The 12,830-nt window shown below is 33.5% G+C and overlaps 1 protein-coding gene across 6 annotated transcripts; it reads right to left on the reverse strand.

The window, feature by feature from the left end:
- Window positions 1-3,548: 3,548 nt before the first annotated feature.
- Window positions 3,549-12,055, reverse strand: LOC126656386 (tubulin-folding cofactor C). Of its 6 annotated transcripts, XM_050350952.2 has the most exons (4): window positions 10,940-12,055; window positions 5,254-5,601; window positions 4,378-4,460; window positions 3,549-3,735 (listed from the first exon to the last, which is right to left on the reverse strand). In XM_050350952.2, the coding sequence occupies exon 1, from the start codon at window positions 12,009-12,011 to the stop codon at window positions 10,995-10,997; it is 1,017 nt and encodes a 338-aa protein (XP_050206909.1). In that variant the 5' UTR covers window positions 12,012-12,055; the 3' UTR covers window positions 3,549-3,735; window positions 4,378-4,460; window positions 5,254-5,601; window positions 10,940-10,994. The 6 variants fall into 6 exon arrangements, with proteins under 6 accessions (XP_050206909.1, XP_050206906.1, XP_055959638.1 ...); XM_050350949.2 differs by lacking the exon at window positions 3,549-3,735 and having other exon boundaries at window positions 4,071-4,460; window positions 4,975-5,601; XM_056103662.1 differs by lacking the exons at window positions 3,549-3,735; window positions 4,378-4,460 and adding an exon at window positions 5,009-5,134.
- Window positions 12,056-12,830: the final 775 nt, after the last annotated feature.

Raw genomic sequence — 12,830 nt, forward strand, 5'->3', positions numbered from 1 at the left:
TTGTTAATAGAAATTTTTGTTAGTAGAAATTTTCTTTTTAATTAACTATTCTTTTAATTAATATTATTTTAATTAATAATTATTTTTAATAAATAAATACTTTTAGAGAAGGATTTAATAATCCATCGCTAGAAATAAACATTTAGCGACGGATGTAATAATTTTTCGCTAAATGTATTACTTTTAGCGACGGATAATAAAATTCATCGCTGAAAGTGAAAAAAAATTGGCGGGGTTAATTCCGCCAATTTGTTTTAGGGTTTAGGGACGGATTTTATTAGAAAATCAAGAACATCATTGCGGACAGCCAAAATAGTGATTTGATTTTAGATCTGAAAAAGACTTGATTGCACCGAACCATGATAGGCTTGTGGAAATGACTTGACGTGTCACCTGTTTGCCACCTGTGAAAAATATTAGGTAAAATGTGTGGATAAGGCCTTGAGCTTTTTCACTAAAATTGTTTACACCTTCAAATTTTAAATCGTTTCAACTCAATTTCTAAAAAAACTCAAAAAATACTAATAATTTTTATGTTTATTATCTTTTATAACCAAATAATTATTTTTATCAATTAATCAATACATTTTAAAATAAAAAAATAAGGCACTCTCTATATTCCATAAATTTATAATTAATATAATCAAAATCACATTATTAAATAAATATAATAACGATACATAATTTTAGTAAATCAAAGTTAAATTTTACTTTTAAAACAATTCCTTAAATATAAAAAATATATAATATTAAAAAACTTTGCGGTGATTGTACTTTACTTGGATGATTTTGTGCTTTTCTCACTCAGTTGTAGCATTTAGTGTACAACTAGTTTGCCACTTCTTGTGCGAAAGCTATGTGTAAATTAGTTTTTGTCATTTTTTGTGGGATTTTATAAAATTTAAATTCATAAAAACAAGGCCAAACCCATCTAAAGGTCCCTGTTATTTACATTTTTTTGGAGGTCCTTATATTTCATTTTTATATTATCTGGTCCTTCTATTTACCTGTTTTTTGTTTTTCATGTCCTTTTTGAAGTTTTTCCAGTCCTTTTTATGACTGGAGGGAAAAAATTGTTAATAGAGAGACTAAAAAAACTCAAAAAGGACCTGAAAATTGGAAATTGGTAAGTAGAGGAATCAGATAATACAAAAATGAAGTATGAGGACTTCCGGAAAAAAAAGTATAAAATACAGAGACCTCTAGATGGGTTAAAAAAAAAATACTAAAAAGTGAGATATTTTTTTAATTTTTTCTGTGTTGAGGTAAAAATACAATTACTTTAAGTGATCTTTTAATTATTTTTAAAATTTTATATATAATGTTTTAAACCATGAAATAGATTGCTATTAACCATAAATAGATTGCTATTAACCATAAAATAGATTGCTAAACAATATACGTTGGGATTTTATATGTTAATATATCTTAATGGGAAATTATTACCTAGACCTGGTCTATGAATTTTCCATGCACCTATCCAATGAGGTGTTAGGAAATCAAACACAATTTTCTTTCTCTTCTCATTATTTTCTCTTTCTTCTCATTTCTCTAACACCTCATTGGATGGGTCCATGAATTTTTTATAGACCGGGTCTAGGTAAGAACTTCCCCATGTTAAAAGCCGAGCTGAACATGGAAGGTTTAAATTGTACAGTTAACCAAAAAAAGAAAACATACATAAAAGGAAAGTGTAACTTTTAAATCAACACTTACTAGCAGTTTACTTGAATCAAATGGTAATTTTATCAGCAACATAATTTGCTCCGTTCATGAGTTTATTAATCGAGCCAGTTTAATCGAGTTTGCAAACTTCACTAAGTTATGTTTTGCTAAACTTAAATTTAACTCTTTAGTGAAATAACTTTGTAAACTAAATTTGAATTTAATCTAATAAATATCGTCGAATAAATTTTGTATTGGATCAACCTCCAAATAGTTTGCGAGCTATTTGGTTCATTTACAGCTCTGTGGATGACTATGCATTTGGTAATTATAAAATATAATTATCCTTGGACTAATCATTACTATTTTCTTAAGCTGGTAATTATAAAATGTAATTATCCTTGGACTAATTATTACTATTTTCTTAAGCTAAGTCTACAAGTCAATGAGATAAATGTGTTTGATTAAAGAGTTTAAAACACTGGTCTAGTTTGTTAAAAATTAAATATGAATTTTGTGACGATTTTGACTTATTCTTATAGATTTTCTTGTTTAGTAGGTGTAGCATTTAAGGATAATATTTTATATTAATTCCGATTAACTCTGCAATTTTATTCGTTTAATTGTCCTTCGTAATTTAGTTGGTTGAATGTTTGGTTATTTCGATTATTCTCTTTACTTCAAAACCAAGTAAATTTGACTTAATAGTTAATTTATGAAGATCAAATTAACTGAAGGATTAGAAAAATAACTGAATAGATCAAATATAAATATAATTAATCAATTTCATATTTTTAAACTTATTCTCATATTAACTGATTATTAAAAATGTGAAATCCATGGAGATTTTTCTAACATAAATTTAGATATTTTCCCACTTTAAATTTTTTTACTTTCAAAAATCTAATTTTAAACCTTTTTAAGGGAAAGAAAATTGTGTTTGATTTCCTAACACCTCATTGGATAGGTGCATGGAAAATTCATAGACCAGGTCTAGGTAATAATTTCCCTTTAACATGGACTTTAATTATTTTTTAGTTTGAAAGTGATATTTAAAAATATCTATTATTTTTCACTTATCACAATCTATCCAACGACATTTGACTTGTGCCAGCAAGAGTTCTAATTTAATAGAAGAATTCCTAGCTACATTAACTTGATAATTTTCGAAGTATCCATCAATTTTAACATGAAGAAATTCTTCTCAATATTATTACCAATAACTCATAGTCTCATACACAAAATCGAGAATATCAGCAACACCCGTTGGACGTTGAACGATCATCGACAACAATTACAACAATTAAGAGTAGAAAAATTATAGAGTTCTCTAAGTTAAGAAAAGAATAGGCTTAATTCCTTAAAAAAAACTCACCTTGCATTTTTTTTTCGTTTATACCCTGACCTTGTAAAAACACCATTTGTACCCAATTTTGAGTTTTTATGTTTCATCTCTACCCAAAAGCATTAAATTGTACTCTTTTCATTTGAAAAAGAGTTTAAAACAATCCTTCATTTTTAACTTATATACTAATTAGATATTAAAGTTATTAATAGTACAAAAATACCATCTTCTTCAAAAAAATTAAAGATAATAACAATTTTTTTAAAATTTTTTTTGAAAATAATTCCGAATTTTTTGTTTATTTTTTTAATTTTTTTAAAAAATATTTCTAACAAAAAATTTAAAAATAATAATGATTTTTTTAATTTTATTATTATTTTATATAATTAAAAAAATTAATTAATTATTTGGATATATTTGATCATTTTTAAAGTTTAAGGATTTATTTATATTTTTAAAAATAAAAAAAAGTATGTTTTAACTCTTTTCTAAATGAAAAGAGTGCAATTTAATGCTTTTGGGTAGGGATGAAACATAAAAACCAAAATTGGGTACAAATTGTGTTTTTACAAGGTCAGGGTATAAACGAAAAAAAAGTGTAAGGTGGGGGTTTTTTAAGAAATTAAGCCAAAAGAATACACCATTCCTTTATAAGCTCGAAATTTTTCACCCGCTCCAGTGACTCATTATCCACCAAGTCATACTCTCGAACATTCCTTTACCAGCTGAAAATAGAAATTTCTAAAGTCCTATTTATTTAAACAAACAAACAAAATTCCTACACCGCGAAAATAAAGAACCTAGCGATCGGAAAATGCAAGAGGACTGAAAAAGCCATGCATGTATGACAAAATAAACCAAGAAATAACACACTTAAATGTTCCATCATATAATATGCTTATTTGCAATAATAAACCGAATGCTTAGCACAACAAAAGGATGGCTAAGACATACCTTATCGATAATGTATATGCTAGAAATGGTCGGATCCATTTTTCGGTTCAGATCATTACCAAAACTCAACTGCATTTTTTTACTTTCAAATCCTTTCACCATGCCAGAAAACCAAAAGAAAAACTATAATATCTAACTGAACCAAATAGAATTTGTCAGTTTGATTTTGATTTTTGCAGACCCCTATGTATGTGTATGAGGTAACTGGACCTAATAGAGCTACCTCATATACAAAGCTAAACTTATCCAAAATCTAAACTAGAATGCAAAAAGAGGTAAGAACTGCGAGCTGGTCAATTGGTCTGAATAAATACATGTTATTTGCAAATTGCAACTAGGATTCCACATTGTATATAAAATTAATAGCCTAGCCAGCACAAGAACAGCAAGGAAAAAACAAGCGAATGAAGTACCTCTGCTCGAGATCAGACAATATACCAGTGTTTAGATCAATTCTAAGATCAGTAGAGTGTGCTTGTAACACAGTCAAAATCATCTGCCACGTACATATAAGAAAATGTCAAATTTTTGATTTACGGCTAAGCTATAAATTGAAAAATCATGTTTTTTTTATCAAAGATGGGAATCAACCCTTTCGAGTCTCATTGGTTAGTTGTTAGTTACCAAGGTGTGTTCGAACCCACAACCTCTTGATGCACTTAGAGGTGCCTTACCCATTCAAGCTAGGCCCACATTGGCAATTGAAAAATCATGTCATTAGATGAAAATCATGCATTTAGTGAAATTAGTGTAAATTGAATGGAAGCTTAAATATAAATGGGAATTTTTTTATGCAAAAAAACTTTATGATAAAATTGAATAACCAATACCTGTGTTACATGAAAATGCAAACATTGAAATGGAGAACAGTGTTAAGATATTTTTCTATAATATTAAAAATATAAATTTTTGAAGTTTCAAAAGTGATTCTTAAAACGTAAATAAAACTCTGAAATATACGACTCAAGAAATTTCCGTACATCATAGGTTGCTAACTTGCTATCACTAACCTTATCTTGCATAAATCTTCACATAGATGCAACATTCATCATCTAATTTTCTCCGGTTTCTAATCAGAAAATTGTAACTTTAGGGCGTGATGGAGCACACTCTTTATTACAAAATTTTACCAATCTTAAAAGCTATTCCTTCTTTGTGGACATCTTATACCTAACATCATATTAATCAGTATAATCTTAAGATATAGAGTGGGCTTAAGCTTATTCCATCAGCGCCAACTCACTTAAAAGCAGCAAGAAAGAAGTAGAGTACGTAAAGCAGTTGGTGACCTGGAAATAATCTTGTTTGATATGCTTAGTTTTGCATCCTCAGCTGCATCCGCGGATCATCAAGTATGACACAATATTGGACGAATGGCCAGAGAAGAAGATGTTCGAGCATTTCTCTGCAATCTCTCTGTTGTATATTCCTAAAATCCGGAAATCGTGAACAGTCAAATCTTCAGTCATTAATTCTGTGCAATAATAATTCTTCACTTGAAATACATGATTATTGTTTCAGTATAATGAAAAAACTGAAACTTTTGGACTTGTCGTTACATAATCGTCAGCGGTCCGTTTTGCCGCTTCAGTTTCTTAAGAGCCCTCTGGGTCCATTGTACATTCTGAGTGGCATAGCTGCAATCGAAAAGCTAAAAAATTCAAAGTTCTTAACTTGGTTCACTCAAACATAGTTCAATTGCAAAGGGAAGTAGCTAAATTCATCTGAACCTCTTTCCTTTGCTAATGAATTCAACCATAGTTCAATTGCCAAGGGAAGTAGCTAATTTGACTCATCTAAACATGTTCTCATTCTTTTGCTAATGGATATCTTACCACGTCTAAATAGCATGGTAATAGCAACCTTCTGATGTTCTACTTCAACAGAGCTACCGCCATCTAACTTACTACAACACGTAAGAATTTTTATGCCATAAATCTTACGGGCATGCAGCTCGAAACAGTCACTAAAAGATTGAATTATGCTTCCACCTACTAAAACATTCTCTGACTTGTAGAAATTAGAGCAGAGCATGAAAGTAAAACAGAGAAGATTTTTCTTAAAGCTGGAGTTCTCTAGAGTATTCTCTCAGCTTCTATATTTCTTATATTCAAAAATATATTAACTTGTTTCTTACAAGGGAAGATTACATTTTGGCTCTAATATTAAATTCAAACTTCTGACATAAGCCATCATTACACAAAATATTAGTTTCCCTCCAAAAACTATTACATTAGAAAGTAACTAAACATAAACTAAGTTTCCAGCAACAATCTCATTAGTTCTAACACTCCTCCTTGAGATTGATGTTGGACACTCCAAGTTGATTCTTCAAAAAATCAATTCTGGGCCTTGATAAGGACTTGGTTAACAGATCAGCAAGTTGTGACTCTGAAGAGCAGTGCTTAACCTTGATCTGCAAATTCTTTTCAGCATCTCTGATAGAATGAAACTTCACATTGATATGCTTGGTTCTCCCATGATGTACTGGGTTTTCTGCTATGGCAATTGCAGATTTATTATCGCAGAAAATTGTAGTTGCCTTCTTCAACTCAACACCAAGATCTGCTAACAATTTCCTTAGCCATATAGCTTGATTTGATGCCGCTGCAATCGAAATATATTCCGCTTCAGCTGTTGATTGAGCTACAACCTCTTGCTTCTTCGAATTCCAACATATGGCACCTGTACCAAGTGTGAAAATATAGCCTGAAGTGCTCTTCATATCATCAACACTTCCTGCCCAATCACTATCGGCGTATCCTTCCAACTCAATTTCTTTAGAACTTAAATACCAAATTCCATCACTTGAAGTGCCCTTAAGAAATTTCAGCACTCTCTTAGCAACTCCTAAATGGATATTGCTAGGTGAACTCATGAACCTTGAAAGGAGACTAGCTGGATACATCAAGTCTGGTCTTGTTGTTGTTAGATAAAGCAAACTCCCAATTATACTTCTGTAAATAGTTGGATCTTCAAGCTTTCCTCCATCACTCTTCGACAGCTTCTCATTTTGAGCTAGAGGAGCTGCAACTTCCTTACAAGCTTCAAGCTTAAATTTCTTTAAAACATCAAGTGCATACTTCCTTTGTGAGATAAATATCCCCGATGAGCATTGATAAATTTCTATGCCGAGGAAGTAATTCATCAAACCCAAATCTGACATCTCAAAAACATTCTTCATCTGCTTCTTAAAATCAGCCACAACCTTTTCGTCGTTGCCGGTAACAAGGAGGTCGTCGACATATAAAGACAATACCAGCTTTAAATCATTATCTTCATGCTTTAAGTATAAGGTAGGCTCATTTTCGCTCCTCCTAAATCCTTGTTGGATTAGGTGCGCATCTATTTTCTGATACCAGGCCCTTGGAGCCTGCTTAAGGCCATACAATGCTTTCTTGAGCCTATAAACTTTGTCCTCCATATAATGTACTTCGAAACCTTCAGGCTGACATACATAAATCTCCTCTTGAAGTTCTCCATTCAAGAATGCAGACTTTACATCTAAGTGGAACACTTTCCAACTCTTTTGGGCAGCAAATGACAATAGCAACTTGATTGTATCATGTCTTGCCACGGGAGCAAATGTGTCTCCGTAATCAATACCAGCAACTTGAGAATACCCTTTCACAACCAATCTCGCCTTGTACTTGTGTATTGAGCCATCCGGATTAAATTTGGTCCGATAAACCCACTTAACACCAATAGCATGCTTATTTTGCGGCAGATCAACAAGCTGCCAGGTTTGGTTTTTCTCAATCATCTCAATTTCATCTTTCATAGCTGCAATCCACTCTGGATTCTTGGAAGCTTCAGCAAAACTGCTTGGTTCGGCAAAGACAAAGTTGCATCTTTCATACACTTCAGCTAAAGGTCTGCTTCTTATGACTGCAGAATCGGTAGTGCTTTGCACGTCAAATAATTCATTCTCATCTTCATCTTGAGGGCTGACATCAGAAATGGACAAGGAAGGAAACTCATGTTTTTGAATTTCATGTGTCTCCCAATTCCAAAATGAGTTCTCATCAAAGTTGACATCCCTACTTAACTCAACTTTTTTGCTTTTAAGATCATATATTCTGTACCCCTTTGACTCATTTGAATAACCAATAAATATGCCCTTTGCTGCTCTTTCATCAAGCTTTGTTCTTTTAACTGAAGGAATATGAAAGTAGCAAATTGAGCCAAAAACTTTAAGATGATTAACCGAAGGCTTGAGACCTGTCCAAGCTTCATAAGGAGTTTTATCCTCAACTGCCTTTGTAGCTATTCTGTTCAGCAAATAAACTGAAGTCGCTACAGCTTCTGCCCAAAACAATCTTGGCATTTTCTTCTCAAACAACATACACCTTGCCATATTCATCACTGTTCTATTCTTTCTTTCCGAAACCCCATTTTGTTGAGGAGAATAAGGAATTGTAAGCTGATGCAATACTCCTTCTTGTTGACAAAAGGACTTGAATTCCGAGGACGTGTATTCTCCCCCGTTGTCAGTTCTTAACACCTTCAACACACAACCACTTTGAGTTTCCACAAGCTTCTTAAAATTTTTAAATATTGAAAATACTGATGACTTGGTTTTCATGAAGTAAACCCATGTCATTCTTGTGAAGTCATCGATGAAAAGAGCAAAATATGTGCTGCCACTAATAGAGGGTGTCTGCATTGGGCCACAAATATCCGAGTGGACCAACTCAAGCTTTTGAGTAGCTCTGATGACTCCACCCTGTGGAAAAGGTGTTCTATGGGATTTGCCAAGTTTACAACCTTCACATTCAGTCTCACATGATGTAATTTCAGGCAGATCAGAAACTAACTCTTTTTCATGCATCTGCTTCAAAGTTCTGAAATTATAATGACCCAACCGTCTATGCCATTTCATGCTATCATCTTCTTTTGCACTAAATGCGCGTGAACTAACAGCATCGAGTTTCAAATAAAAGTCATTATCATGCATTTTCACTTTTGCAACCTCAAAACCACAAGCATCTACTATGTAGCAGCATGAATTTTTAAAATAAACACAATAGCCTTTTTTAATCATTTGAGGCACACTTAGCAAGTTTTGATCAAGTTGTGGAATGTAAAGAACATCTGAAATAATCTTGGTACCTTGCTTAGTGTTGATTGAAATTGAGCCTCTTCCTCTTGCCTGTACAATTGAGCCATTTCCTAGCTTCACCCTTGTCTTGATAGACTGATCAAGGCTGGTGAAAATTGTTGCATCCGGTGTCATGTGACTTGTACAACCACTGTCAATGAGCCAAGTAAAATTCTGAGATGCCTTCATTGCTTGAGAAACCACAAATAAATGCTCCCCTTGCTGCTGCTGCTCCTCCTCAATAACATTGGCCTGCTGTTGAAATTGTTGTTGAGGTTGCTGACCCTTTTTGGCTCTGCAAAACTTCTCTGTGTGACCAAATTTTTTACAGAAATTGCATTTGAAATTTGGCTTTTCTTTGTTCTTGAACCAACAGTCACCCTCGGCATGATTCTTTCTTTTGCAATGTGAGCAAGGAGGAAACTTGCCTTGATTTGTTAAACTTGAGTCATCTAGATCTTTGTTCTTGTTGCCTTTCCCTTTTCTTTTCTTGATGTACTGCTTCTTTCCTTTGTGAAAAACAGAAAAAGCACCTTCTGTACATTCTTCAGATCTGAGAGAGGATCTTTGTTCTTGAGCTTGTAGCTTGCTCGTAAGCTCCGCAATAGTCATCTTTTCCAGATCACAAGACTCCTCAATAGCAGAAATTTTGGCCTCAAATTTTTGTGGAACACTGATCATAATCTTCTCCACAGCCTTCTGATCAGATAAAGTCTCACCATAAAGTCTGATTTGGTTGACTAAATCCATGATTCTTGCCGAATAATCCTTAATCTGCTCATCATCTTTCATCTTGAGGAGTTCAAACTCTCTCTTAAGAGTCAAAAGCTTGATCGCCTTGACTCGATCTGTGCCTTCATATGTTTCTTTAAGCTTGTCCCAGACAGCTTTTGGTGATTCTAAATCCATGATTCCAGTGAAAACATGATCTGCTAAACCCGAGTGCATACAGGTCAAGGCTTTATCTTTCTTGAGCAACTCATCTTCATGAGCTCTAATTTGAGCAATGGTTGGATTTCCTCTAAGAGCTGGTGGATCTTCATCTGTCTCAACCACTCTCCAAAGCCCTTGTGATTTGAGATAAGTTTTCATCTTTACAGACCATAAATGATAGTGAACTCCCGTAAAGATCGGAACTCCAGGAGTTGATGAACTTGTAGAGGCCATCTTTGCCCACAACTCTCTCAATCTCTCAAACCCCAAGTGTTTCTCTCCCTCACGTGTTTTTCTCTCAAAGAAAACTCTTTCTAAAAACTCACAGCCCGTAGGAAATAAGCTCTGATACCACTGTAGAAATTAGAGCAGAGCATGAAAGTAAAACAGAGAAGATTTTTCTTAAAGCTGGAGTTCTCTAGAGTATTCTCTCAGCTTCTATATTTCTTATATTCAAAAATATATTAACTTGTTTCTTACAAGGGAAGATTACATTTTGGCTCTAATATTAAATTCAAACTTCTGACATAAGCCATCATTACACAAAATATTAGTTTCCCTCCAAAAACTATTACATTAGAAAGTAACTAAACATAAACTAAGTTTCCAGCAACAATCTCATTAGTTCTAACATGACTATCAACCAACAGATTGCAACAGAAAAAATTAGCATCATACCATGTCCTTTATCGACTGGCATTTGAAAAATGCAAGTTTGAAACACATAAAAGAACCAAAGTCATATCCTAACAAAATGAGAATCAAGAATAAATGCACAAAAGAGAACACTTATGAACACAATTTAAATAGAAACTCCATCCACCAAAAAGCTAGCAAATGCATTCATTGATATTTCAGAAATTCAACATTATCATCTGTTCCACAAAACATCACTAGCATAAAATTTTCAATAACATAAACTAAACACCAAAGATACTCACCGGCTTTGAGATTTACAAATCTCCAATAAACAAACTTTCTCCATCCACTAAACAATCAATTTCCACATCCCAGCTCTTTCAACTCGACAACTCCAATCCTCTCATTCTCCTCCAAAACACACCAATTCGGCGATTGTGCAGCTCGCAGCCACTTAAAATCATCGACATTACTCCAATTCCCGCTCTCCTCCTCCAAACCCGCCCTCTTCAGATCATCCTCAACCCCTTCATATCTCAAACAATACGGCCCAAATCTAACACCACCACAATCCTCAATTATCGGCCTACTCCTCACTCTCAAATAAAAATCACTCCCCTTAGCATAATGTATCCGAATCTGATGCGAAGCTAAAACAAAAACACAATCCTCCACTCCCTCAATCAAAATTGAACCTACTACCGGACCACCATAAACCTTACAATTCCTTAAATTATTAATAAAAATCGCATTCACACATCCAATTAACCTTACCTCACAAGAATCAAGATTCTGTAAAGTAAATTCACCGGCCGGTGAGCAGTTAAAATTATGAGTCAATATTTCATTTTCTTTGCCCCTGATTCCCGGTGAATCTCTGATGATCAGAGGGTTTTGGTTTGGAGTTTCGGTTTTGGGGATTTCGGTTCGATTAGTTTCGGGTTTGGGCGATGACGCCGGTTTATTTTTGAAGGAGAATTTCTTTTTAGGGATGAGATTGGAGTTGAGATTTTCGAGAGATTGTTTGAGATCGGAGACGGTTTTTAACCAGAAGCGGAGCTCGTAGGACGGGAGAATGTACGAGTTCTCGGCGATTAATTGCTCGAGGGATGAGATGGATGAGGAGATATTGAGGAGATGAGATTTAATGAGAGATGGATCGGTTGTTGCGGCGGTGAGATTCGATGTGTCGGAGAGCTGTGATTCGATTGAGTTTTTGGATTCGGTGAATTTGGAGAGGAGCGATGCGGTGGTTGTGGCGGAGGTGGCGGCGGTGGATTTGGTTGTGCGGTTCTGGTGGCGGTTGGAGAGGCGGTCTAGCATTGCTTGGTGCTTTTTTTGAATAGTGAAATCGGCGGCGGTTTCTTCTTCCATGGCTGTTTCGTTCAGCTGGGCGGGATGTGTACGAGCGTAGTGTGCAGAAAAATCTTTTAATTTGAGGTGGGGATGGGACGACAAAACGACAGCGTTTGATTCAAATGATAAATTTTTCTTTTATTTTGATTTCGTTACAAAAAATTATCATTTCGAGACACCTACTCATTATTATTAATTAAAAAATAGATAAATACTAACTATAAAAAGAAATTTAATACTACATCAAAAAATAAGCAAATCTTAACTTACATGGATAATATACTAATAAAATATTATTGAAAATACTAGTACAATATTATTTAAACTATTAATAAAATTAAGTTGCTATTGAACAATTTACTTTGGAATTTGACAAAGTATTATTTTTAATTCGATTATAATTTTAATTTATCACTCAATATAATTTGAGATAGTTTTATATGGCTCTCAGACTCAGTACTAATCGAATTAAAAATATTCAATGGTTAATAAATATTTTTGGTGCTGAATACTTTAGGTTCGATTTTCAACAAATTTGCTTTGAAGTTTGACAATAAATAATTTTTAATTTGATTGGAACAAAAATTTCCTGCAAACACTATAGCAGGAAACCCCTGCAACAGTGTCCGGAAAAAGTGACACGTTACTATATGATGGCTTTCTATAATGGATAATTAACCTTTTAATTCAGATACATTTAACCAGTTAAGTTTAGGTATTTAACTAGTTAATTAATCAAACTTTAACACAATTTTCTTAACGTACCAATTCTTATTTAGAGCCAAAACTTCTTTACAATTCTAGAAGAAGCAGCGTCATTGTTTACAGTAGTTAATA

Source organism: Mercurialis annua, linkage group LG7 (assembly GCF_937616625.2).
Source record: "Mercurialis annua linkage group LG7, ddMerAnnu1.2, whole genome shotgun sequence".
NCBI classification, from domain to species: Eukaryota; Viridiplantae; Streptophyta; class Magnoliopsida; order Malpighiales; family Euphorbiaceae; genus Mercurialis; species Mercurialis annua.

What these genes read in the sequence shown, in the direction of transcription:
- LOC126656386 (XM_050350952.2), bottom strand. Translation starts at nt 12,011, where the DNA reads ATGGAAGAAGAAACCGCCGCCGATTTCACTATTCAAAAAAAGCACCAA.